General features: G+C 44.6%; 1 protein-coding gene across 1 annotated transcript in view; it reads left to right on the forward strand.

Moving 5' to 3' along the window:
* Positions 1-27,124, forward strand: part of LOC115482377 (P2X purinoceptor 5-like) — a 170,615-nt gene that overhangs the window by 139,284 nt on the left and 4,207 nt on the right. Inside the window, exon 10 of the mRNA XM_030222124.1 lies at positions 16,783-16,883. Within this exon, the coding sequence (XP_030077984.1) occupies positions 16,783-16,878 (96 nt within the window). The 3' untranslated portion in view covers positions 16,879-16,883. The remainder of the gene's footprint in view (positions 1-16,782; positions 16,884-27,124) is intronic.

Raw genomic sequence — 27,124 nt, forward strand, 5'->3', positions numbered from 1 at the left:
TGTGTGACACAGAGCTACAGTGTGCCAGAGTATGTGTCTGCGTGTGTGCATGACCCCCTCATTCTGTCAGATGTGCAGTTACCCCCACCTTGTGTGTTTGAAGTTCTGGGACCACAGGGGCGAGCAGTGAGTCGGAGTGTGAGTGTGTGTGTGTGAGAGTGTGTGTGTATTTGTGTGTGTGCATGACCCCTTCCTTCTGTCCGTGTTGCAGGGTCGTCCCCTCCCCCCCATGTGTTTGTATTTTCAGTAACTTCTCCTTGTTTTAATCCTGCGATTGTGCTCTTTTGTCCATGCCCTCCATCCATCCATGTGTAACATTTGTCCTCTCCCCTTTCCCTCTCATTCTGTTCTCTCCCCCCTCTCCATGTGTTTTTGTCTGTCTCCCCTTGAAGTTCCAGGCCCCTCTCTTTTCCTCCCCCCCTCCCTGCATGTGAGAGAGAACATGTGTGTGTGTGTCAGACAGAGAGTGTGTGTGTTTGAGAGTGTGTGTCACACAAAGAGTGAAAGACTGTGTGTTGTGTGTGTGTGTGTATGACCCCTTCCTTCTGTCTGAGGTGCAGGGTAGTTCCCCCCCCCCCCCCTGGTTTTTCAGTTCCTTTTCTTTTTTTTTTTTTTAATCTCGTGATTGTGCTCTTTTTTTTTTTCCTGCCCTTTCTCTCCCATAAGTGTACCTGCTGTTAGGAAAGTTGGTCCGTCTGCTAGGCTTCAAGCAGCTTGCGTTATAGTGGACCCCTGCTGATACGCTGGAGGCTGTGTCTTCACCTTTGTTTTTGTTAGTGAGGGTCCAGAGGGCTGTTCAGCTTCCTGCTGCTTGCTGAGGTGCCCGGAGCCTGTGTGTTCACTTTTTTTTTTTTTTTTTGGTTAGTGCAGGACTGGAGGGCAATTCAGCGATTCAGCCCCTGCTGAGTTGCCCGGAGGCTCTCTCTTCACGCTTTTGGGTTTCTTTTTTTTTTTTGTTACTGTGGGTCTGGTGCCTTTTTTTTCTTTTTTTTTGCACGTGCCAGCAGCCAGTTCCTGCCTTCAGCTGTGTTTGTTGACGTCATTGAGTTCGATGCTGCCTAGTAGACCACCTGCTGAGGGAGCCACGGTCCCAAGCATTAGAACGTTGGAGGTGAGTTTTATTATATAGGATACTGGGTAGAGGCCCCCCCCCCCCCCAATTGCTATATTGTCCCTTATTGATATGGAGCAAGGTGAGGCAGCAGTTCTTCCCAGGGTGGCAGTATTTTTTACAGATGGCAATTAGGTTCATTCCAAGGTTTTTTCCGGGATGGCTAGATTCATTTCACCGCCATTGGGAAAAACAGGAGCTATATACTGTTCTGTCCTCTGACAGCCTTGCACTAGTTTATAATGTGATCCTAAAATGTTTAATGCTTTTACTGTTAATCTAATTTCTAAGGACCTTCACTGTTGTAGTTTCCTTGGCAAAGATATGTGAGCAAGGCATTGTGTGTAATGTAGTTCACAGGCAATGCAACCACACTTGTCTGTCTAAATAAGAACTTTTACTACTGGTTGTGAGGCTGCCCAGACCTCCTCTCTCTCTCTCTGCCAAACTTGGCTCTTTTGTCTTCCTGCTATCATTTCCTGGTCATTCTTACTACCTCTGTCCTGGGAGGTCAGCCAGGTATGACCTTTCTCTCCAATCAAGGGCTATCCTCTAGCACCTCCCTTGCCACCCGGTTGCAGGCTCTGTCCCCATTGGTCTCTATCTGCTCCTCCCTGAGCCTGTGTTGAAGCCTCAACACCCCTTTGTCCCTTCAGCTATGAGGCATTCACCATCTTGTTAGAGACATGGGGCATGCACCATCTTGGCCCAGACAGCTGTCCTGCTGAAACTCCCTGCAATGAACTTGGTTTTTTACCTTGAAAATATCTCTTCCCTAATGAGATATTGCACATTCCAGTCACCCAGCTTTGAACCACTTCTACCTGTTCAACTATCTTTCTCCCCTGCAATAAAGCTACCTCTCCTCAGATCTCCACGTCCAACAGCTCTCAGATTAAGGAGTCTCCATGCCCTGGAGCAGCACTTCTGAACATCTGTCTTTGAGTAAATTAACTGTGATTTATTGAAATAAAAGAGGCTTCATAAAAATAATAGAGACTCCAGGTGTGACTGGTGTGCCAATGTTATACGCTAAGATATCATGACTTTACAGTAATAAGTCTATGAGAGTCTCAACATATACATTGAGTCAAGTGTGGGAGGAGGGTGAGTTTATATCATTCTTAGATTTACAAGAAGAATATGGGATACCTCCTCATCGTGAGTTTCATTATCGTCAGCTTAGAGACTACCTTTATAGATGGGTGAATTACAACTAGTAGAAACTTGCCTTGAACGAGCCATGAGTGAGAGTAGTGGGCGGGGCTGTATATCATGATTATAAATAGCTTTATTATCTTTAGATACCCCTGCCCCACACTATGCTCTTAAATGGGAACTTATACTAGGATCCACTTACGAATTTGCCCAATAGGAGACGTGTTTTAAGTATCTTTTTAAGGTATTAATTTCAGCTAATCCCATTGAAAATGGGTACAAGATATTCTATCACTGGTATTATACACCCCAACACCTGCTGTGAATTTTTGGTTCTGGGATGGGTCAGTGCTGGTGAAATTGTGGAGTAGTGGAGGACATGTACCACTTATGGTGGACCTGTCCTCTATCTCATCAGTTTTGGACAGATATTCTGCAGATTCTCCAGCAAATGCTTCAGCCATCCCCATAAAGCAGAGTATTGCTTATTATGTTTTAAACCACAGGGAGTAAAAAAAGAATCTCACAAATTAGCCACCAGTCTTTTTGTGGCAAGCAAGCTAGCTGTTGCAGCAGCATGGAAACAACTGTTACGTCTGTGCTCATCTCGCCCTCTGGTGGCCAGAACTGGTGGCTGCTATGAACTGCTATAGACTGTCTTGCTGTTCCTGCCAGTTCCAGACTTTAGCCCATTCCAGTCCGGATCTTCCAGGCTGCCAGACTTACTCTTCTTGTTTGTCCCTGACCCTGATCAGCACCCGTAGCTGTCTGGTGATTGCTGCAGCTGAAGCCTCAGCTGCTACTGGGCTTATTAGGCATTTGGAACCTCTCTGCCTTTGCCTTTGCATTGCGTCTAAGGCCCTGGTATGTTGGGGTGATGGTGCACTTCTGCTGTTTCCAGTTTCTAGTTTATTCCTACCTTGATTCTTGTCTGTTCTTGCTAGTCTGTGGATAGTTAGATTAGATCAGGCGACCCTCAGGGGGAGGAATGCTGGCTTCGGCCTAACCCCTGGTAAGCCTTTCCTCAGCTGAGAGGTGCCCAGCTCTACCACCGGCTGCCTTTCAGGTGCTGTGGAGGACTTGCAGCTCATCTGCATATCCTTACAGCCTTCTCCGGGGTGACACCTAGGTCCACTCCAATCCACTCAGGGCCTCCGCTCTAGGTGCCCAGCGCTCCCACCAGGTGCTGTGGAGGACTTGCAGCCCTTCTGCATTTCCTCACAGCTGTATCCGGGGTGACTCCAGGTCCACCCCGATCTTCCCAGGGCTCTCGCTCCAAGTGCACAGAGTTTCCAGGTGCTTTTTGGCTAGGATCAGGCGACCCTCAGGGGAAGGAATGCTGGCTTTGGCCTAACCCCTGGTAAGCCTTTTCTTAGCTGAGAGGTGCCCAGCTCTACCACCGGCTGCCTTTCAGGTGCTGTGGAGGACTTGCAGCTCATCTGCATATCCTTACAGCCTTCTCCGGGGTGACACCCAGGTCCACTCCGATCCACTCAGGGCCTCCGCTCTAGGTGCCCAGCACTCCTACCAGGTGCTGTGGAGGACTTGCAGCCCTTCTGCATTTCCTCACAGCATTATCATCTTTACATCTAATCTTCTTCCCAGTTGCTAAAGTACCTCAGTCATTTATGGCCCCTATTCACATTCTCTTCCTAGCCCTGTCCCTTCCTAATCTTTTCCCTCACCCCCTACCTCTCTCCGCTACAGGAACTCAATGCCCATCCATCGACTTCATCACCTCACCTTCTCTCCTACCCTCTTCCTCCCTCTTGGCTTTTAATCTCCGTCTCTTTCTTCCTTCCATTTTGCCTTCCCCATTCCACCTAAATACCTCTCGCCTTTGACGCCTTCGTGGCCACACCTGTCCTACTCTCCTCTGCTCTCTTTTACTCCTTCTCTTACTCTCAGCCGGTGACATCAATCCCAATCCTGGCCCTCTTCACCAACTATTATCCCAACTCTACAGATCTCACTGCAACCTCTCTAACCTAATCTCTATTCCTCTACTCCCCTCCTCTTCTCTGCCCTTCTCTTGCGCTCTATGGAATGCCCACTCTATCTGTAACAAACTCCCCAATATCCAGGACCTCTTTATCTCGCTTCACCTCCATCTGCTCGCCATAACAGAAACCTGGCTCTGCCCTGATGACTCTGCTTCAGTCGCAGCCCTCTGCCATGATGGTTATCTTTTTTCACATACTCCTTGCCCTGCTGGTCGCGGGGGCGGTGTTGGACTACTTCTCTCTCCCTCCTCCAGATTTCAACCCCTTCTTCCACCTCAATCTCACTGTTTTTCCTCCTTTGAAGTCCACTCTATCCGCCTTTTCTCTCCTCTGCCTCTTCGAATAGCGGTCATTTATCGTCCCCCTGATAAGTCCCTTTCATCCTTTCTCAGTGACTTTGATGCTTGGCTTGCCTTCTTCCATGATCCTTCCTCCCCCTTTCTCATCCTTGGTGACTTTAATATTCCTGCTAATGATCCTTCCAACTCTTATATTTCCAAGTTACTCGCTTTAACATCCTCCTTTAATCTCCAACTATGCTCCACCTCCCCCACTCATCAAAATGGTCACTGTCTTGATCTCATCTTCTCCTCCAACTGTTCACCCTCTAGTTTCCTTGCCTCTGATCTTCCCCTCTCTGATCACCATCGTATAACTTTCAAACTTAAATCTCCTCCCTCCCAGTGCCGTCCTATCTTATCTAATTTATCTAGGAATCTTCACGATATTGACCCTTCATCTCTATCCTCCCATGTTTCAAACCTCCTCTCTACTTTGGCACCATCCACGTCTGTCAACGAGGCTGTTTCTTCTTACAACAATACTCTTTCCTCTGCCTTAGACACACTTGCACCTTTGATGACCCGCCCTATAAGGCGTACAAAACCCCAACCTTGGCTGACTTCTAATATCCGCTACCTACGTTCCTGTACCCGCTCCGCTGAACGTCTCTGGCGGAAATCTTGGGCCCTTGCTGATTTCTTACACTTTAAGTTCATGCTGACCTCCTTCCAATCTGCTCTTTTACGCGCCAAACAGGATTATTATATCCAACTGATCAACTCTCTTGGCTCTAACCCTCAACTTCTCTTCACCACATTGAACTCTCTCCTCAATGTGCCCCCTCCTCCAACTCCCCCTTCATTATCTCCTCAGACCCTTGCTGAATTCTTTCACGACAAGGTTCAAAAGATAAACCTTGAATTCTCTACCTCGCCACCTCTCCCTCCACTAGTCCGTTCCCCTCTCTCTCCTTCCCCTCATTCCTTTTCCTCCTTTCCTGAAGTTACTATAGAGGAAACTACACTTCTCCTTTCTTTCTCAAAATGTACCACCTGTTCCTCTGATCCCATTCCCACCCACCTTCTTAATGCCATCTCACCTGCTCTTATTCCTTTTATCTGTCACATTCTCAACCTCTCACTTTCCACTGCAACTGTCCCTACTGCCTTTAAACATGCTGTGGTCACACCTCTCCTTAAGAAGCCTCCACTCAACCCTACTTGTCCCTCTAATTACCGACCCATCTCCCTCCTCCCTTTTCTCTCCAAATTACTTGAGCGTGCTGTTCACTGCCGCTGCCTTGATTTTCTCTCCTCACATGCTATTCTTGACCCACTACAATCTGGTTTTCGCCCTCTCCACTCAACTGAAACTGCGCTTACTAAAGTCTCCAATGACCTATTACTGGCTAAATCCAGAGGTCAATATTCCATCCTCATTCTTCTTGATCTTTCCGCTGCTTTTGACACTGTCGATCACAGCATACTTCTCGATACCCTGTCCTCACTTGGATTCCAGGGCTCTGTCCTTTCCTGGTTCTCTTCCTATCTCTCCCTCCGCACCTTTAGTGTTCACTCTGGTGGATCCTCTTCTACTTCTATCCCTCTGCCTGTCGGCGTACCTCAGGGTTCTGTTCTTGGTCCCCTCCTCTTTTCTATCTACACTTCTTCCCTTGGTTCATTAATCTCATCCCATGGCTTTTCCTACCATCTCTATGCTGATGACTCCCAAATCTACCTTTCTACCCCTGATATCTCACCTTGCATCCAAACCAAAGTTTCAGCGTGCTTGTCTGACATTGCTGTCTGGATGTCTCAACGCCACCTGAAATTAAACATGACCAAAATCGAGCTTCTCATTTTCCCCCCCAAACCCACCTCCCCACTCCCCCTGTTTTCTATTTCTGTTGATAGCTCTCTCATTCTCCCTGTCTCCTCAGCTCGAAACTTTGGGGTCATCTTTGACTCTTCACTCTCCTTCTCTGCTCATATCCAGCAGATTGCCAAGACCTGTTGTTTCTTTCTTTACAACATCCGTAAAATCCGCCCCTTTCTTTCCGAGCACTCTATCAAAACCCTCATCCACACCCTTGTCACCTCTCGTTTAGATTACTGCAATCTGCTTCTTGCTGGCCTCCCACTTAGTCACCTCTCCCCTCTCCAATCGGTTCAAAACTCTGCTGCCCGTCTCGTCTTCCGCCAGGGTCGCTTTACTCATACTACCCCTCTCCTCAAGTCGCTTCACTGGCTCCCTATCCGTTTTCACATCCTGTTCAAACTTCTTCAACTAACCTATAAATGTACTCACTCTGCTGCTCCCCAGTATCTCTCCACATTCGTCCTTCCCTACACCCCTTCCCGTGCACTCCGCTCCATGGATAAATCCTTCTTATCTGTTCCCTTCTCCACTACTGCCAACTCTAGACTTCGCACCTTCTGTCTCGCTGCACCCTACGCCTGGAATAAACTTCCTGAGCCCCTAAGTCTTGCCCCATCCTTGGCCACCTTTAAATCTAGACTGAAAGCCCACCTCTTTAACATTGCTTTTGACTCGTAACCACTTGTAACCACTTGCCTCCACCTACCCTCCTCTCCTCCTTCCTGTACACATTAATTGATTTGATTTGCTTACTTTATTTTTTGTCTATTAGATTGTAAGCTCTTTGAGCAGGGACTGTCTTTTTTCTATGTTTGTGCAGCGCTGCGTACGCCTTGTAGCGCTATAGAAATGCTAAATAGTAGTAGTAGTAGCAGTAATTAGATTGTTGTTTGTTTGTTTGCTTGTCTTGTCTCTGAGTTGTAGTTCTGTGTTAGTCCTTACCTGTTTGTATCTTACTGGCTGCTCTGCAGCTTTTAGTTTTGTGTCTTGTTAGTCAGTGTTTTGCTCCCTGTTTTAGTGGCTGTTTTCAGCTTTTAGTCCTGGCCTTTAGCCTATCCGTTCCCTGCCTTGCTGTCCCTGTGTTGCCTAGCTGTTATCCAGTCCTGCCCTGTCCAGTAAGTCCTGCCGGCCACCTGAAGCCTGGAGCTCAACTCTTGGTGAAAAGTGGCCAGGTACAGGTGAAGCCTAACTGTCAGAGATCTGCCCTGTCTCTAGCGTGGGGTGGTTTTGCCTGCCACTGCCGCTCCTCGGCAGTGGTCCAAGGGCTCACAACCTAGTTTCCTGCTTGAAAACGTGACAACAACTGATGATGCCAGTGTGCCCAGAGTTCTTCGCAGATTGGATTATATCTATTAGATGACCAAGCTGACTGCACTGTGCACTGGTCATTGACTGAGTTTTTACAAAGTTTGGGACATTTATATTTCTTGGAAAAGCACCTCTATGAATAATTGAGCTTTTGTTTTTCTGTATTATCTCCTTCTTATTCTGTTATGTGGGTCTCTGTTTTCTAAATAGCCTCTTATTTGCAGGAGGGTTGGGGATTGGGGGAGGAGGTATGAGAGACTGGGTTTTATTTTGTATTTTGGGAATGTTGTGATATTCTGCCTTTCCATCTTTGCTGTTTGTATTGTTGTATTATTAAAATGCAAATAAAAGAAAAGAAAATGTAATGGTCATTTAGATATGCTTTGGTTCCATCTTTTTTTGTCTGTATAGTCAGATGACTGAATTTACCCACCATACCAGCAAGGTACATCCCTCTGGGCCCTGATTAAAGTGTTAAGTTCATTTGAGATTTGCTTTGATTTCATTCTCTTTCTATATAGGGATCCACTGTATTTATCCCATGTGTTTCTGAATTCCATCATTGGTTTTCTCACCATCATTTCTATTGGGAGAGCATTCCAGGCATCCACTACCCTCTCCATGAGTAGTAAGGTTCCATAGTTTTTGTCAAAACAAATATGCATAGTGTTGATAGGAGGCCACACTCACTCCATTTTGTCAGCCAGTCAGCGTTGAGAATCCACCTTAACCCCTCCACTCTCCACCAAAGTTCTACCCCTTTAGATCATGTTATGTTATAATCTCCCTAAACACCATGTCTTTTAGTGATGTCATCAGAAGTGATCTCATAACTCCACCTAAGCCACACCCATTTTCCAAGATGGCAGTGCCCATACATCACAAAATCCAAAATGGTGGTGCACATAGGATCCCCATGTGATGTCACAAATCCAAGATGGTGGCAGCCATGTTATCCTACATGATGGGAAGTGATGTCAGTTGTCAGACACCATCCCCTACAGGCAGTGTGATTCCTTTTATTTCCTCCACCACCTCCTGTTATACAACTTTTATAGCTCGTTCGACTCACTATATTGGGTGCTGTTTCTCTGCAAAAAGCAACCCCTCATGGTCTCGTGTGTAAACTACTTCAACAAATAAGGCAGGCAGGGTGAATGTTGAATCACTCTGTGTTTAAATAAAACAGTTTCTCTCACTGTATTTTCTGTTCGCAGTGAGTTCTGCCTTTTACAACTACCACCCAACTCCCCTCGCTAATTATCTTTGTTTTCGTCATACAAATGCACCTCCTCATAGACACACACAGGCAGATCTCTCTCATATCCAAATCTTATGTAGAATTATTTCTATTTTTGCAAAAGTACATCTATTCTTTCTCTGCAGAAATTAGCTTTATTATTTTTTGTGACTTTAAGAAATGCTTACAGATACAATTCAATGTGATCCTCCCTCCACAGCCCACAGCACATCCTGTATAAGTACCTGTGTATAATATATTAAGCTGCTTTGAAAAGGCAGTATATCAAGGCCCATCCCCTCTCCCTTTACCTTTCTTTGAATCAGCCCTCCCCCACACATGCAGAGTACGGTATGATCCACAGCCACCCCCGCCACATAGTGAGATGCAATATGTCCCTTCCATGAACAGCAGCAGGTAGGTGAGTTCTCTCTCCCCTCTCCACATCCCGCTCTGAAAAGAGAGTGCTTTTAAATCTGACTTTTAGAGAAGGAATCAATATCCTGTCAGTGTGTGTGTGTCTCATTTCAGTTTTTTGCTATAGAAAGGGTTGTAGAACATGTCTGGGCATGTCCCTTATACCCATACTCTAGGAAGCAAAGTGACACACCCCCTAAAGGCGTAAAAGGGCATCATGTGATAACATTAATTTTCTCTCCGTTTTTACTGTTCAGTGTAATCCCTCTGACTTTCAGCCACATCCTCGCATTGGGTAATCTATAGTTGTATGTTTTATAGCCTGATGTGACAAACTGTGATACGCTCACACTTTGGGATCTCGCTCATTAATTCATCTAATCTTCCAAGACACTCCAGTCTCCCTCCTTGCTCACAAAAATCATAATCTGTGTCATGGTAAAGACAACTCTCTTGCACCCTGTCCAGAAGCTTATACAGCTCTAGTCACGCACCTAGAATCTCTAATGAAGTGAAAGGGACAGTAGATGGCATGGATGGGCAGACTGGATAGGTCATATGGTCTTTTTCTGCCTTCATTTTTCTCTGTTTCTGTATTCACCAACTGTTTTTACCATCCTGCCCCAATCATGTTCCCAAACACTTACAATCCTAGAACCTTTGACTTTTAGGTAATCTGCCTTGCATTGTGTTTGGTAGTTGAGAAACCTGAAGGTGATGCCTGTTAATAGATCTGTTAAAAACATCTGTTAAATTCAAAGGCTGTGTGCATGCCATTAACAAAGGCATAACCATCAAGAAAGTAGTCACCCACCTGTAATTCACCACCCTTTAGAATATGCCTGATGTGTATATGTTCCTTGGCCTCAATATACATCATCCAGCTAATACTGGAGGCTAAATATCTCTTGGTCTGCGGTGATAATTATCCGGCAGGGATAGTACTTTGGTTTAGGGTTTTAAACACCCAAACCTGAACACAGCCATACATATGGAAGTGAGAGTGATGTGTTGAAATGGGTCTGTACAATTCTTTGGGGTTGTCACCTCCAGGTATTTCTTGTACTTTTGCACCAATAGCTGTCATTTTCATAACTTACATAGTAACATAGTAGATGACGGCAGAAAAAGACCTGCATGGTCCATCCAGTCTGCCCAAGACAAACTCATATGTGTATACCTTACCTTGAATTTGTACCTGTCCTTTTCAGGGCACAGACCGTATAAGTCTGCCCAGCAGTATTTCCCGCCTCCCAACCACCAGTCCCGCCTCCCATCACCGGCTCTGGTACAGACCGTATAAGTCTGCCCTCCCCTATCCTAGCCTCCCAACCACCAACCCCTCTTCCCCCCCCACCTGCTCCGCCACCCAATTTCAGCTAAGCTTCTGAGTATCCATTTCTTCTGCACAGGTATGCATATCCCACGCATGTTTGAACTCCGTTACCATTTTCATCTCCACCACCTCCCGCGGGAGGGCATTCCAAGCGTCCACCACCCTCTCCATGAAAAAATACTTCCTGACATCTTTCCTGAGTCTGACCCCCTTCAATCTCATTTCATGTCCTCTCGTTCTACCGCCTTCCCATCTCCAGAAAAGATTCGTTTGCGGATTAATACCATTCAAATATTTGAACGTCTGTATCATATCACCCCTATTCCTCCTTTCCTCCAGGGTATACATGTTCAGGTCAGCAAGTCTGTCTTTATACGTCTTGGAAAGCAAATCACATACCATCCTCGTAGCTTTTCTTTGCACCGCTTCCATTTTTTAAACATCCTTCGCAAGATACGGCCTCCAAAACTGAACACAATACTCCAGGTGGGGCCTCACCAACGTCTTATATAGGGGCATTAAAACCTCCTTTCTTCTGCTGGTCACTCCTCTCTCTATACAGCCTAGCAATCTTCTAGCTACGGCCACCGCCTTGTCGCACTGTTTCGTCGCCTTCAGGTCCTCAGATACTATCACCCCAAGATCCCTCTCCCCGTCCATGCCTATCAGACTCTCCCCGCCTAACACATACGTCTCCCTTGGATTTCTACTCCCTAAGTGCATCACTTTTGCATTTCTTCGCATTGAATTTTAATTGCCAAACGTTAGACCATTCTTCTAGCTTCTTCAGATCTTTTTTCATGTTTTCCACTCCCTCCGGGGTGTCCACTCTGTTGCAAATCTTGGTGTCATCCGCAAAAAGGCAAACTTTACCTTGTAACCCTTCGGCAATGTCACTCACAAATATATTGAACAGAATCGGCCCCAGCACCGATCCCTGAGGCACTCCACTACTCACCTTTCCCTCCTCCGAGCGAACTCCATTCACCACCACCCTCTGGCGTCTGCCCGTCAACCAGTTCCTAATCCAGTTTACCACTTCGGGTCCTATCTTCAGCCCTATCTTTACAGGACACAGGCCTGTTGTAAAGTGTATACATCTTACTGGCAATAGTAGGCCAGTTCTTTTGTAAATCAAATGTCTTAGGCTTGTTCTCATTGTACCAGTTGTTCAAACCTCTTTCTCATCTGGTATCATACTCTCAACACCGTAGTATTTTCCTTGGACATTATCCCCACATAACTTTGATCTTCCTCTATGTTAAAAAAAAAAGTGAGGGAAGTACCCTTTGTTTTTTTGGGGGGTTTTCAGGATATGTTTATTATAATTATTTGTTTTAACTTTGAATTTTTATTGAAATAACATCTCAAACATAACAATGAGCCATTGGCTCCAGCACATGACAATGCAGCAATTTAATTTTTATTTTAACATTATGCTTATAACCCTTTTATCCCCCCTATTCCCCCACCCTGCCCCCTCTCACTCTCCACCCCCCACTAACCCCTCAACAACTGATTCCCCCAACAGCCCAGACCCCCCTAAACCCCCTCAATATCTGTTAGATGAATCCATTCAGGTGCCTCTGGATTGTATCTCCCCTTACGCTTATCAGTCAATTTTTCCAACTCTATACTGGTTTTTAATTTCTCAGCCCAATTACCTACAGTTGGCCCAGCAGACTTTTTCCAATGCATTGCAATAGTGGTTTTTGCGGCGGCTAACCCCATTCTCTTGAATCTCTGTTGCCATCTCTTTCCCCTCTGGTTCCCCCACCCCAGGAGGCACCATTTAGGATCACATGGAAAAGTACCTTCTAGAACTTTAGACAACCTATCCGTTATATCTTTCCAATAAGGTTGAATCAAACTGCACCCCCACCAAATATGAAAAAAAGTTCCCGTCTCCCTTCCACATCTTCAACAGCTATCAGAAGCCTCAGGGAACATTCTTCTAATTCTATCAGGTGTATAATACCATCTGCTCAGCACTTTATATGCATTTTCTTTAATAAGCACACACACGAAGGCTTTCTTGACTTCCAAGCATACCCTCCTCCATTCTGCCTCTGAAACATCCTGATTCAAGTCCTTGTCCCATGCCTCCATATAGGTCATTTTCATAAAACTCTGCCCCCTGAGGTGTCCATATATCCATGAAATTCCTTTCCCCCACTTATTCATATCCCCCCATACCTTTTCAAATCCCTCTTGGTCTTTGAATTCCTCCCTGGTCCATTTCTCTGTACTAATAAAGTGTTTGACCTGCATAAATCAGACTCTACTAACCCATACATTTCCTGTAGTTCTTCAAATGTCCGTATTCGACCCTCATCTAGGCACTCATGAAACCGTATGAGCCCTTTTTGAAACCAATTTTGGAATACCTTATTTTCCCTTCCCCCCGGGAACCCGGGTTCCTGTGTGAGCCATGCTTATGTAGATCTATTCCCTGCCCCTCTTACCTTCCTTTTCAGCCTCCCCCACACCGTGAAGAGATGAGATACAAAAGGATTCAGCGTAAGGCCCTTATAAGTCTGCTCCGGGACTGAGGCCCACAGCAGACCGGAAGTACCCTTTGTTGCCTTTAAAACCTATATCATGTGGTAGCCTGCTAAGGTTCATGAGTAGAAAATTTAGAGAATCTATAAATCGAATGCTCAAAGTGTCAACCGTCATTTCTAAAAGCTTATCGCCTGTGCTAACAAACCCACCTCCATTTTTTCTTGCAGCAGGTGACAGATAACAAATGCAAAATACCCATTGTAACCTTTCAAAGTGTAAGCTATGAGAGTATAGTCCTTGAACCAGTTGCCAATAAAAGTTCTAATGAACTCAGAAAGGCAGCTCAAGAGGTCTGCCTGCCAGAGAGCTAGCAGAGAATTTTCAAATTGTCTGGTTTGATTCAGATTGTAATATACTTTTACCTGCATTTTCTTCTCTTAATATCTCCAATCTGCTGAATTTTTCTCCATCTATCCTAAAAAAAGACCAGAACAAAAGTCCTTTCTTTTCACTTGCAGGGGTTCTGGCCTGTAAGTTACTATCAGGCTTATTTTCGAAAGAGGGCGCCCATCTTTTGACACAAATCGGAAGATGGGTGTCCTTCTCCCAGGGTCGCCCAAATCAGCATAATCGAAAGCCGATTTTGGGTGTCCCCAACTGCTTTCCGTCACGGGGACGACCAAAGTTCCGGGGGGCGTGTAGGAAGCATAGCGAAGGCAGGACTGGGGCGTGCCTAACACATGGGCGTCAGGGAAAAATAAGGGCTTCCCTGACGAGCACTTGGATGACTTTACTTGGTCTTTTTTTTCTTACAACCAAGCCACAAAAAGGTGCTCGAACTGACCAGATGACCACCGGAATCAGAATCGGGGATGACCTCTCCTTACTCCCCCAGTGGTCACTAACCCCCTCACACCCTCAAAAAAAACCTTTTTAAATATTTTGTTGCCAGCCTCAAATGTCATACCCAGCTCCATCACAGCAGTATGCAGGTCCCTGGAGCAGTTTTAGTGGGTGCAGTGCACTTCAGGCAGGCAGACCCAGGCCTACCTGTTACACTTGTGGTGGTAAATGTGAGCCCTTCAAAACCCACCACAAACCTACTGTACCCACATGTAGGTACCCCCCTTCACCCCTTAGGGCTATGGTAGTGGTGTACAGTTGTGGGTAGTGGGTGTTATGATGGGGGTTTGGGGGGGCTCAGCACACCAGGTAAGGGAGCTATGTATCTGGGAGCAATTTGTGAAGTCCACTGCAGTGCCCCCTAGGGTGCCCCGTTGGCATCCTAGCATGTCAGGGGGACCAGTGCACTACGAATGCTGACTCCTCCCACAACCAAATGGCTTGCATTTGGTCATTTCTGAGATGGGTGTCTTCGGTTTATATTATGGCTGAAAATCGGGGACGACCATCTCTAAGGTCGACCTAAATTTCGCGATTTGGGCGTTCCCGACCATATTATCGAAACGAAAGATGGACGCCCATCTTGTTTTGATAATACAGGTTTTCCCGCCCCTTCGCTGGGACGTCCTGCGAGGACATCCTCAGGAAAACTTGAATGCCCCTTTCAATTATGCCCCTCTATATCTCTATTTTCATCCTGACTAACTGCTTATAACTTATAATTGCTCTTCTGCATTTTATGCTGAAATTTGTTTTAATGGTGCTATTTTTTTTATCAGAACTGTTTTGTACCTGCATTCCATTGTAGAGCTACCTTTGATTTTAGCTAATATATATTTATATAATGTTATAGATATTCCACATAATTGTTTGGTTTTTGTTTGTATTCTGAGTTAAAATTTAATGCCAAGAAGTGCAGAGTGATGCACTTGGGTGCAGAAATACAAAAGAGATGTACCGGTTAGGAGGGGAGAGATTGATAAGCTCGACTCAGGAGAGGGACCTTGGAGTGATAGTGTCCAAAGATTTCAAGGTGATGAAACAGTGCGACAAGGCGGTGGCCACGGCCAGAAGGATGCTTGGATGCACAGAGAGGTGTATAAGAAAGAAGGTGTTGATGCCCCTGTACAAGTCATTGGTGAAGCCCTACTTGGAATTGTGTTCAGTTTTGGAGGCCTTATCTTGCTAAGGATGTGAAGACTTGAAGCAGTTCAGAGAAAAGCAACAAAAATGGAAGGGTTTTACGTAGTAAGACGTACATGGAGATACTTGCTGACCTAAATATGTATACCCTGGAGGAAAGGAGAAACAAGGGTGATGTGATACAGATGTTCAAATATTTGAAAGGTATTAATCCGCAAACAAACCTTTTCCAGAGATGGAAAAGTGGTTTAATTAGAGAGCATGAATTGAAATTGAAAGGGGGCTGACGCAGTAATAATCTCAGGAAGTATTTTTTCACTAAGAGGGTGGTAGATACCTGGAATGCCCTCCCATGGGAAGTGGTAGAGATGAAAACTGTAACAGAATTCTAAAAGTGTGGGACAAACCCAAAGGAATACTGTTTAGAAGCATAGGGGAGATTAGGTAGGAAAGCCAGTGCTGGGCAGACTTCTACAGGCTAATTAGATTTGGATGGGCTAGAGTGGAGCTTTTCAGGGGCTTTGACAACAACTTAAAAAATGTTAGAACAAGGCCAGTGCCCGGCAGATTTCTATGGCCTATGCCCTACAAATGGCAAGGATAAATCAAGATCAGGCATACATATGATGTATCACTTTATACTATATGTAATGAGTTTATCTTCTTGGGTGGACTGGATGGACCGTACTGGTCTTTATCTGCTGATATCTACTATGTTATTATGTATGTTAAATTAACACTTATGCTTATGATAAAGATCCATTGCAAATATATAATTGGGCCTGTGTATCCCTATCTCCTGCATACATTCACAGTCATAAATGATATACCTTTTGGATGTTTTAGGCCTATCCAGATGTATCATATAACATAAATTGCTTACAGAAATTTCTCTTACCATAGAACTGCTTGTTATCTAAGACACCGTAAAAATGGTGATGATGGAGTAAAAGATATACAGTCTTGAGAAGTGGTTTACAGTCGCTTGTTTTAAGAAGACACCAGCCGTCATTAGCTGTACGGTGTAGGACTCATATGTTTATGCTTAAAGGTTGTTCAAAAGCTGCTACATCGCTCAACATAACTTTTTTTTTTTTTGTTAACTGACCATCTGAGTTTTGCAGGTAGCTTTTGATCTCTTATAAGAATCCTGCCTCAGGTCCTGTAATTGCATGGATTCCAGAAGCCACACACTCCTCTGTTTTAGCACAGTCATGATGCATTGCATTAGAGCTTTGTTTACGTTTCTAGAACCAAGGCTCTATGGAATGGCATCACCCATATATGAGAACTGATAGTTTGCTGTCTTTGGTGAACATCTGCTACAGGTAAGCAACTTTGTTTTAGTTGTGTAACCCATTCTTTAAACAATATATGCAGGTACTTTTGGGTTAATCAGCTTATTGTACAAGTAGCCCTTAATTATCAGAGAATATATCTTTGTTTTCTGCTCTCCTGGGACACAAATAATTTGTTTGTCTGGTTCTTTTGAAGTCAGAAGCAAATGAAGAACCTCAGCCCTCTCCTAATAACATCCAGAAGGATAACACAGTATAAGAACCTGAGTCCTGCCAAGCTTCACAAAGTTAGATAAACAAGGTACTGCATTGTCCTGATCTATACTTTCTTCAATGTTAGAGTACCAGAGGTGTTCATCAGGGCAAAATTAGCTTATTTCTGTAAATAGCCCTCTTCTAGATGGGCATGGGAGGTTGAGAATGAAGGGCAATTGTGTTTGGGAAATATTTTTCTCTTTTTATTTATTTTTTTTTCATACAGCAATTTCCTCCTGCTCCTTTGTTGTTCCAGCTCATTTGAAACCAGGGCTGAGATCTGGTGCCGTCCATTCATTTGCTACTACCTGGGAATTTTTCCATTCTTTTATATCCCTTCACCCACTCCTTCAACACTCCCAGAAATGACTGACAGCCAGAGGTCATTTACCTGTGCTCCTTCTAGAACCCTTCAGTAATGAACTCCAAATCTGGCTACCAAATGCACCTTTAGACAATGACCATGACTTCCTTCCCCTGGGGCTCTGAATGCCACTTTTGCAACAGCCCCAGCCAACTCAGAAAGCTTGACAGGGAAAGTACCCAACTAAAGCAGAGATTTTCTCCAGCTAGGTTTAGGGAAATTCTCAGCCAGAACCTATTTGGATATTGCCCATTTGTTATATAGCCAAAGTCTAGGTGCATAAATCAAGCACTCAGCAGTGTCTGTAAGACATTTGGCCTAGTATTCAAATGAAGTCATACTTTTTCCGACAGTGGTGATATTCAGTTGTAATTCAGATAAGTTATTCATTAGTTTAGGCCTGCTGGATTCCAGGTGTAAACTAAATGGGCAGTTTTAGCGTAGTAACTGCAGTTTATATATATAGAGCCCAGTTTTAGAAACGACTTGGAGTGGGAAGTTGTCGGAATGTGGAAAATCCCGACAGTATTTTATAAAAACTCTGTCAAACACAAAGTCTCTTGTAAAATACATGTAAGGACATGCAGGACTGCACATCCATGTCCCTCTATATCCAGCAGGAGCAGTGATTTAAAAAACTGCACATGGGGAAAAAAGCAGGCTGCTTTTCCCTCTATGTGCATGGGAGCAGCTTATCAAAATTACTGATCCAATGGCATCCATCCTAACTACCATAATTCCCCTCCACTTCCAGCATGAGGCCTACTTCCTGCCTGCCCCCCCCCCCCCCACAACATAAAGGCAGCTACTCAGTCCCCTCCCCCTGATATCATGGCAGCCACCCCCACCCCCCCCACCCCCAGTTTCTAAGCTGCCACTGACACCAAGCCCTCCTCTTGACCCTTCTTCCACATGCTATCCTCTACATGACTCCCTCTTCCCTTGGGGATTAAGCCTTCCCAATGCCCCCCCCCCCCCAGCAGACCCCCGCCCCCATTACCCCACTCCCAGCTCAGATCAGGATCCCTCATATTCAAGGAAGAACAGGAGCAATCTCCAGTCAATCCTGCTGTTGTGAGTCCTGGGTTTAAAATGGTGCCATGACATATAGCTGTAATCCTGTGGTACTACCACTAGGGGCCGGACAGACAAGTAATGGCAACTACCACTAGGAGGCAGCCCAACCCCTAGTGGTAGTACTGCAAGATTACTGCTAAGGGTCAGGCTATTTTGAACCCAGGACTTTGGGGATAGGGGGCATTGGGAGTTTGAACCTTGGGTGAATTGGGTGGGGTATCTCATGCGGGGGAAGGGGAATGGAAGAAGGGCTTTAGGTTGATGTCTGTCTTGAGGTCTGTGGGGTTCGGTGGCTGTCTAGATGAGGAGAACGGTCTCTGCATTTTCATTTTCCTCTTGAAGCAGGTACTTATGCCTGCCTTCGGGCATGTGTAAATGGCAACATCTACAGATTTTGTATCACCATTTATTTCCTTTGTAAAATAGGACATTTTAATTAAAACCGAGCATGCACGTCACAGGGATAAATAGGGCAGGCAGTGTGACACCAACAAACCTCCTTGCAGTGAACAGCGCTAGAAGAAGGCTTCTGCTAGCGGGACTTGGGGACCCCCACCAGCCCAGGTATGTGGGGTTATGGCGGGAGGGGGGGGGGACAGAGAGAAGTGGGGGAGGTGGGGCAAAATATGCCCCCCCCCGCTTTGGGCTCAGCCCCTTCCCCCCCCCCCCCCCCAAATTGAGGTCTGGCTACGCACCTATCTGAGAGAGTGCTTATTTGGATTCATGGAATCTTAGAGTGAAGAAAACAGGAGTTAAGAATTCTGTGAGGTAGCTTGCCGGCCAAAGGAGAGAATTCCTGATGTGAAAGAGGCGAGAAGAGTACGTGAGATGTCTTACAGATTAAAGGAGCAAGTTTCTGATTGTGCACTGGCAGTGAAGAAGTGGGTTCCTAATATCATGAGGAAGCAGTGTCCTACCTCAGAAGCCAGAAGAAAGAGTTCCTTGAGAAGAAGAGACAATCCAAGTTTTTTTCAAACCATCCGATATTCAAAGTGATTTAAGTGGGCAGGAAAGGCCACCTAACCACCGATATTCAATGACACTTAACTGGGCAGGGCTGCTGAATATTGGCTCTGACTGGCCATTTGTGAAGTGGGCAGGTGAGGAATGGTACAGGAGTGGAGTTGGGGAGGATCCAGCAGTTATAATTTATAGTTTATTTCAATTTACTATTCCGCGCTAACTGGCAGGCAGAGCAGAGCATTTTACATAAAATTTAGAAAAGGAAAGGAACTCCATCAATAATAGGAAAGTTAAAACAGTCACACAAAAGGAGAGAAAAGCAAAACTAGGGTAAAAATGGTGAGAGAGGGAAAATAAAGTAAGGGACTAGTAAGGGTACCAGGGGTGGGTTTCACTGGTGGTTTCTGTCAGTCTTCTTCTCCAAAGGCCTGTTTCAACAGCCATGTCTTCAGTTCAGATTTAAAGCTACTAAAAGAAAGGTTACTGTGAAGAAGGGGAAGATTATTCCAGATGTGCAGTGACAAGAAGAAAGTGATAAGTCTAGTAGATTTAAGATTAGCAAATTTGGGACTCAGGAGGACTAGGCAATAGTCTTTGATTGACCAGAGAACTGTTGCTGGTGAATAGGGAACAGTGAGAGATAATCAGGGAAGCCCAGCCTGAAAGCTTTAAATGTAAGGATAGCCACTTTATAAATTCTGCATTGTTGAACCAGTAGCCAGTGATATTGTTTCAATAGAGGGGTTGTGTGATCAAAGCGGTGATAGGGTGGATCAAATTGGTGGAAGGGTAATGTTATATGTTAAAGAGGGCCTTGAGTCAAATAGAATGAAAGTCAAATAGAATGAAAGTTTTGCAGAACACAGAATACACTTTGGAGTCCTTATGGATAGAAATTCCATGTGTAAAGGTTAAAAGGATAGTGATAGGAGTATACTACCCTTCACCTGGCCAGAATGAACAGACAGATGTAGAAACATTAGCAGAAGATAACAAACTGTGTAACACAATAATAATGTGTGATCTCAATTACCCCAATATTAACTGGATAAATGTCCACAGAGCCCGGAGTGGATACTGCCAAATGTACTATCACAGGACCAGCAGTCTATTGTTTTCTGGAGAGCAAAGAGGTTGGGTTTCTAATCTTTCTTCAAGGCATCAAGCTTCACTTTTTTTTGTGCCTTCCCTTTTTTGGGACATTTTTCTTTAAGTTTCTTTCATTTTTACCCTTTTCTTTTATTTGAAAACAATTTTCTATATATATTTTTTCCGATTTTTCAATTTTCGGTCTTCGAGCGTTCAGAGGCCTTTTTCTGACCAGGGAGCTTTGACCCTTTCTACTACTACTACTACTACTACTTATCATTTCTAAAGCGCTGTACATTTGAACATGAAGAGACAGTCCCTGCTCGACAGAGCTTACAATCTAATTAGGACAGACAAACAGGACAAACGAGATAAGGGAATATTAAAGTCAGGATGATAAAATAAGGGTTCTGAACAAGTGAATAAGGGTTAGGAGTTAAAAGCAGCATCAAAAAGGTGGGCTTTTAGCTTAGATTCAAAGATGGCCAGAGATGGAGCTTGACGTACCAGCTCAGGAAGTCTATTCCAGGCATATGGTGCAGCAAGATAAAAGGAACGCAGTCTGGAGTTAGCAGTGGAGGAAAAGGGTGCAGATAAGAGAGATTTACCCAGTGAATGGAGTTCCCGGGGAGGAATGTAGGAAGAGATGAAAGTGGAGAGGTACTGAGGAGCTGCAGAGTGAATTTTGTCCAGCACCAATGTCAGGCTCACCAGTCTATAATTTCCCAGATAACCTCTGGAATCTTTTTTTTTTTAATCAGTGTTACATTGCCCACCCTCCAATCTTCTGATACCGGGTTTGATTTTAAAGATAAATTAAATATTACTAACAATAGGTCTGCAAGTTCATTTTTCAATTCTATTAGTACTCTGGGATGAATACCATCCAGTCCAGGCAATTTGCTACTTTTCAATTTGTAAATGATCTAGAGATGGGAGTAACTAGTGAGGTAATTAAATTTGCAGATCACACAAAGTTATTCAAAGTTGTTAAATCGCAAGAGGATTGTGAAAAATTACAAGAGGACCTTATGAGACTGAGACTGGGCATCCAAATGGCAGATGACTTTAATGTGAACAAATGCAACGTGATTCATTTGGGAAAGAGGAACCTGAACTCTAGTTACATGATGCAAGGTTCCACATTAGGAGTCACTACTGAGGAAAGGGATCTTGGTGTCATTGTTGATATGTTGAAACCCTCTGCTTAGTGTGCAGCGACAGTTAAGAAAGCAAATAGAATGTTAGGTATTATTAGGAAAGGAATGGAAAACAAAAATGAGGACATTATAATGCCTTTGAATTACTCCATAGTGTGACCGCACCTCCAATACTGTGTGCAATTCTGATCACTGCATCTCAAAAACATATAGAGGAAGATAATCGAACGGGGATGACCATCTCTAAGGGCGCCCATCTCTAAGGATGGCGCCGTGAAGGGGCGGGGCATCCCGTATTATCAAAACAAGATGGGCGTCCATATTTCGTTTCGATAATACGGTCGCGGACACCCAAATTTCAACATTTGGGTCGACCTTAGAGATGGGCGACCTCGTTTTTTGCCGATAATTGAAACCGAGGACGCCCATCTCAAAAACAACCAAATCCAAGCCATTTGGTCGTGGGAGGAGCCAGCATTCGTAGTGCACTGATCCCCCTCACATGCCAGGACACCAACCGGGCACCCTAGGGGGCACTGCAGTAGACTTCACAAATTGCTCCCAGGTGCATAGTTCCCTTACCTTGTGTGCTGAGCCCCCCCAAAAAAAACCACTCCCCACAACTGTACACCACTACCATAGCCCTAAGGGATGAAGGGGGGGCACCTAGATGTGGATACAGTGGGTTTGTGGTGGGTTTTGGGGGGCTCACATTTACCACCACAAGTGTAGCAGGTGGGGGGGATGGGCCTGGGTCCACCTGCCTGAAGTGCACTGCACCCACTAAAAACTGCTCCAGGGACCTGATGGAGCTGGGTATGACAGTTGAGGCTGGCATAGAGGCTGGAAAAAATGTTTTTTAATTTTTTTTACGGTGGGGAGGGGGTTGGTGACCACTGGGGGGGGGGGTAAGGGGAGGTCATCCCCGATTCCCTCTGATGGTCATCTGGTCAGTTCAGGCACCTTTTTGAGGCTTGGTCGTGAAAAAAATGGACCAAGTAAAGTCGGCCAAATGCTCATCAGGGATGCCCTTTTTTTTTCCATTATCGGCTGAGGACGCCCATCTCTTAATCACGCCCCTGTCCCGCATTCGGTACGCTGCCAACATGCCCCCAGGAACTTTGGTCATCCCCGCAACGGAAAACAGTTGAGGATGCCCAAAATCGGCTTTCGATTATGACGATTTGGGTGACCCTGCGAGAAGGACGCCCATCTCCCGATTTGTGTCGAAAGATGGGCGCCCTTCTCTTTTGAAAATGCCCCTGATAGTGGAATTAGAAAAGGTACACAGAAGGGCAATGAAAATGATAAAGGAGATGGAACGACTTCCCTGTAACGAAAGGCTAAAGTGGCTAGGGCTCTTTAGCATGCAGAAAAGATGGCTGAGGGGAGATATGATAGAGGTCTATAAAATAATGAGTGGAGTGAATTGCTTGTTTACTCTTTCCAAAAATACTAGGACTAGGAGGTACGCAATGAAGCTACGAAGTAATAAATTTAAAACGAACCAGAGAAAATATTTCTTCACTCAGTGTGTAATTCTACTCTGGAATTCATTGCCAGAGAATGTAGTAAAAGCAGTTAGTTTAGCAAAGTTTTAAAAATGTTTGGCTAACTTCCTAAAAGAAAAGTCCATAAGCCATTATTCAGATGGATTTGGGAAAAATCCACTGCTTATTTCTAGGATAAGCAGCATAAAATGTACTTTTTTGGGATCTTGGCAGGTACTTGTAGCTTGGATTGGATACTGGGCTTGATGGACCTTCAGTCTGTCCCAGTATGACAACACTTATGTTCTTATGACTTTTCCTCCAGTAACTCATCCAAACCATTTTTAAACCCAGATATGTTAACCACATCCTCCAGCAATGCTTTCCAGAGCTTAACTATTTATTGAGTGAAATATATTTCCTCCTATTTGTTTTAAAAGTATTTCCATGTATCCTCATTGAGTGTCCCCTAGTCTCTGTACTTTTTGAAAGAGTAGAAAATCGATTCACTTCTACTCATTCCACCACTCAGGATTTTGTAGACCTCAATCATATCTCCCCTCATCCATCTCTTTTCCAAGCTGAAGAACCCTAATCTCTTTAGCCTTTCCTCATATGAGAGGAGTTCCATCCCCTTTATCATATTGGTCACTCTTCTTTGAATCTTTTCTAATTTCTGCGACCAGAACTGAACACAAGGTGAGGTCGTACCATGGATCGATACAGAGGCATTATAGTATTCTTGGTCATATTTACTATTCCTTTCCTAATAAATCCTAGCATCCCATTTGCTTAAATTTGCATGCTGTTATCTCTTTTCATAGGGGTGGTAAAGCCCCACGCTGCTCCAGTGCTATTTTTAGAGCGCTGTTTCGAACAGCGCAGGGCTTTCGATCATCTGCCCATCAGTGAGGGAGTGTCCTTAAGGAAATCCTGTCTTGTACCACCCACTCCCTCACAGAACCCTATCCACCCAGTGGTCACAAGCCACAGAGAGTCTTCAAGATATCATTCTCCACCACCACTCTACTCAGAGATTCACTGTCCTGGTGGATGGTCCAATCCAATCTGGCAAAAGGTGTCCTCATCCAAATTCCTCAGATTGAAAAGGTACTGACAACAGATGTGTCCAGCCTGGGATGGGGAGCACATGTAGATGGAGTCCACATTCAAGGTCTCTGATCCACTCAGGAAACTTCATCAGATAAACTTCCTAGAGCTAAGAGTAATCTAGAATGCTCTAAAGACTTTCAGTTATCAAATCAGGGAATTCTAATTCAGGCAAAACCAAGTTGCAATCAGTGTTCTCTCTAATTTTTGCTGGCCCATGTGCGCATGAAAAACATTTTCTAGGGAATTCTATAAATGGTGCCTAAAGTTAAGTACTAATTCCTTGCCCAACTTTCAGTGCAGAAACACGTTCTAATGGGTGCTAGGCACCGAAATGGGGCTGAAACTGCAGATTGGTGGTCAGTCAAAAAAAGAGGAGAACCATGCCAAAACATTCCCTGATAAACCCAAAGAAGATAGAATGGAAGGCAAAAGATTATGGTTAATTAAATCGAGGGCCGCGGAGAAGTATAAGGAGATGGCAAGGGCAATCCTGCCTTTATCAAAGTTGGAAAGAATTTAACTAATAACACTAGTAAGCACAGTCTCTGTACTGAAGTGAGTCTTGTATCCAGATTGGCAGGGGTGGAGAACTGAGGTTTTTTTGGCAGTGGAGTGCAATTGGTATCTCCCAGGAGCTATTTATTTATTTTTTATTTTAAAAACTTATAGACCACTTAATTGAATAAGTGGTTTACAAAAGAACATACATAATCATATTATATAGAACTTAACGTACAGACACATTTAAAGAACAGATTTACAGCAGGTTGAGAATGATAGCACTGTTTCTTGGAGAGACTAAGAATAAACAGCTTGTTGTTAAAGAATTAAAAGAACCTTTGCATCTGATGATTTTTTTTGTGCTGATAAAGGAGGGGCCACAGTTGTTCAAACTAGGGATCAATATGAAAAGGAAACAATTTGGCAGCTTTCTGATGCTGCATGCTATCAAAAATTGGCTGAAGATCCAATGCCTCAATTAAAAAACATGTATTGCTACTTTGTTGATATTGGCGTTGCAACATGGGATGGTAACCCAGAGAGAAGCTTGTTTCTTAATGGAAGAACATCCTTGCTCTCCCTTTCTCTTTTTAGGAATAATAATTCTTGTAATATCAATGCTTTTCCTGATTTTAAGTTGTAATTCCCAATGATTATATTTGTTTAGTTTGATTGTAACTGCCTTGGACATTTTGCAGGGATTAAGTGGTAAACAAGTTTTTATTGTATTTTATATAAATATATATATATTTTTTTTTTTTACTGAAGATTCATAAAAATCTGAAAGGCCTACCGGTTGCCCTATAGTTTCAATGTAAAATTCAGTGTTGGAACGTTTGTCTACATTTTTGGATCAGTTTTTAGAGCAAGAAACTACAAAGATGCCATCTTATATTCAGGATTCCTCACACGTCACGTATTCTTGAAGAGTTAGGAGAAATTCCAGATTCAACATGGTTAGTCACTTTGGATGTAACATCATTGTATACTACTATATTACAAGATGGAGCTTTAGAGACTATTGTAAAGGTGTTGTATAATCTTGACCAATGATTAAGAATCTCTTCAGAATTTTTGCTATATATGTGTCTCGTTTTGAATCTACTGGATTATATGGAGCACTAGTATCTACTTCAGTTCCATTTTGGAAACAATATTTGGATGATATATTTTTTTCTTTGGAATGATTTGAAGGAGGATCTAATACAGTTTAGATAGTGGCAGTAGCACCTCCTTTAAAAGGTTTAAAACCGAACTTTTAAGACCTGGCTATTCATGCAGGTGTTCGGAGCAGTGGCGTAGCCAGACCTGACATTTTGGGTGGGCCCAGAGATAATATGGGTGGGCACTATGTATATAGGTTTGAATAGTGTTTCTTAGAATACTACAAACTAATGCCTTAGAATGCACTTGATGGGTTTCTAAGCCTGCCCAACTGCTGACCTGCATGAACATAAACCACATACATACTTAATGGAAAAAAACAATATTTTAATATACAATTACATTATGCCATATCTTAAACTTGACCAGACATAAGGCCACTATAATGGATCTTGCAATATAATCAGAGCAATGAAATTTATCTGTTTCCCAGCATCAGCCTTTCCCTTCCCCCCCATACTTTCCCGTTGCTAGGTATGAGCCCTACCCTACCCCCCAGGAAAGCTTAGTGCACACCCATATTATCTCCCTCGTTTGCCGCCAATACCTGCTTTTTTCTGTCTTCCAGACAAGAAGCAAACCAGGAAAAAACAGTCCCCCCCCACTTCCAACTGGTGTCATCTAATCAATTCAAACCCGGGCCACTCACTTTTGTAGTCGTCGCGCTCCCTCTTCACTTTGGCCAGCACGTTGTAGAGCGCCCGGATCTCGGGCGTGATGGTGTCGATCTGGATTCCCACTCCGTCCGGGTGGGTCCAGGTGACTCCGGGGCCTTGCATGGTCTCCAGGCCGTCTCCGGTGCGCCGCACATGTGTGTAGCTCCAGATGGTGCTGGGCAGGATGGGGGAGGAGGAGGGGGAGGTTGCTGGGATCGAGCTCTGTCTGCGAGCTCTGCTCCCGGTAGTAGGTGTGGAAGCAGCTGCTCAGCTGCTTTTGTAGGAGGCGGTTGCGGCGCTCCAACTCGTGCACCTTGGCCAGGAAGCAGCGGAAGCGCACGTTCAGCGTCTTCAGCAGGTGGATGTCGGAGCCCAGGTCGTGGCGCAGCACAAGGGTAACAGGCAGCTCCGCTCCTCTCTGCCGCGTCCATCCAGCCCTACTAAACAGGAAGTGCATCAGAGGGCCGGATGGACGCGGCAGAGAGGAGCAGAGCTGCCTGTTTGAATGGCAGCGCAGCGCTGCGCGACGAGCGAAGAAAAGAGCAGGGCGAAGCCTGGGGAGAAGAGAAGCACAATTTCAGGGCAGGCACTGACAGGCAACGCTGATCGCTGCCTCCCGGACGGCCATTCCCCGGAGCCGCGGGAGAAAAGGCAGCGACAGCGATGAAGGATTTGGATGGGTGGGCCTGGAGGGAAAGTGGGTGGGCCTG

The sequence above is a fragment of the Microcaecilia unicolor genome, chromosome 13, assembly GCF_901765095.1.
Source record: "Microcaecilia unicolor chromosome 13, aMicUni1.1, whole genome shotgun sequence".
Lineage (NCBI taxonomy): Eukaryota > Metazoa > Chordata > Amphibia > Gymnophiona > Siphonopidae > Microcaecilia > Microcaecilia unicolor.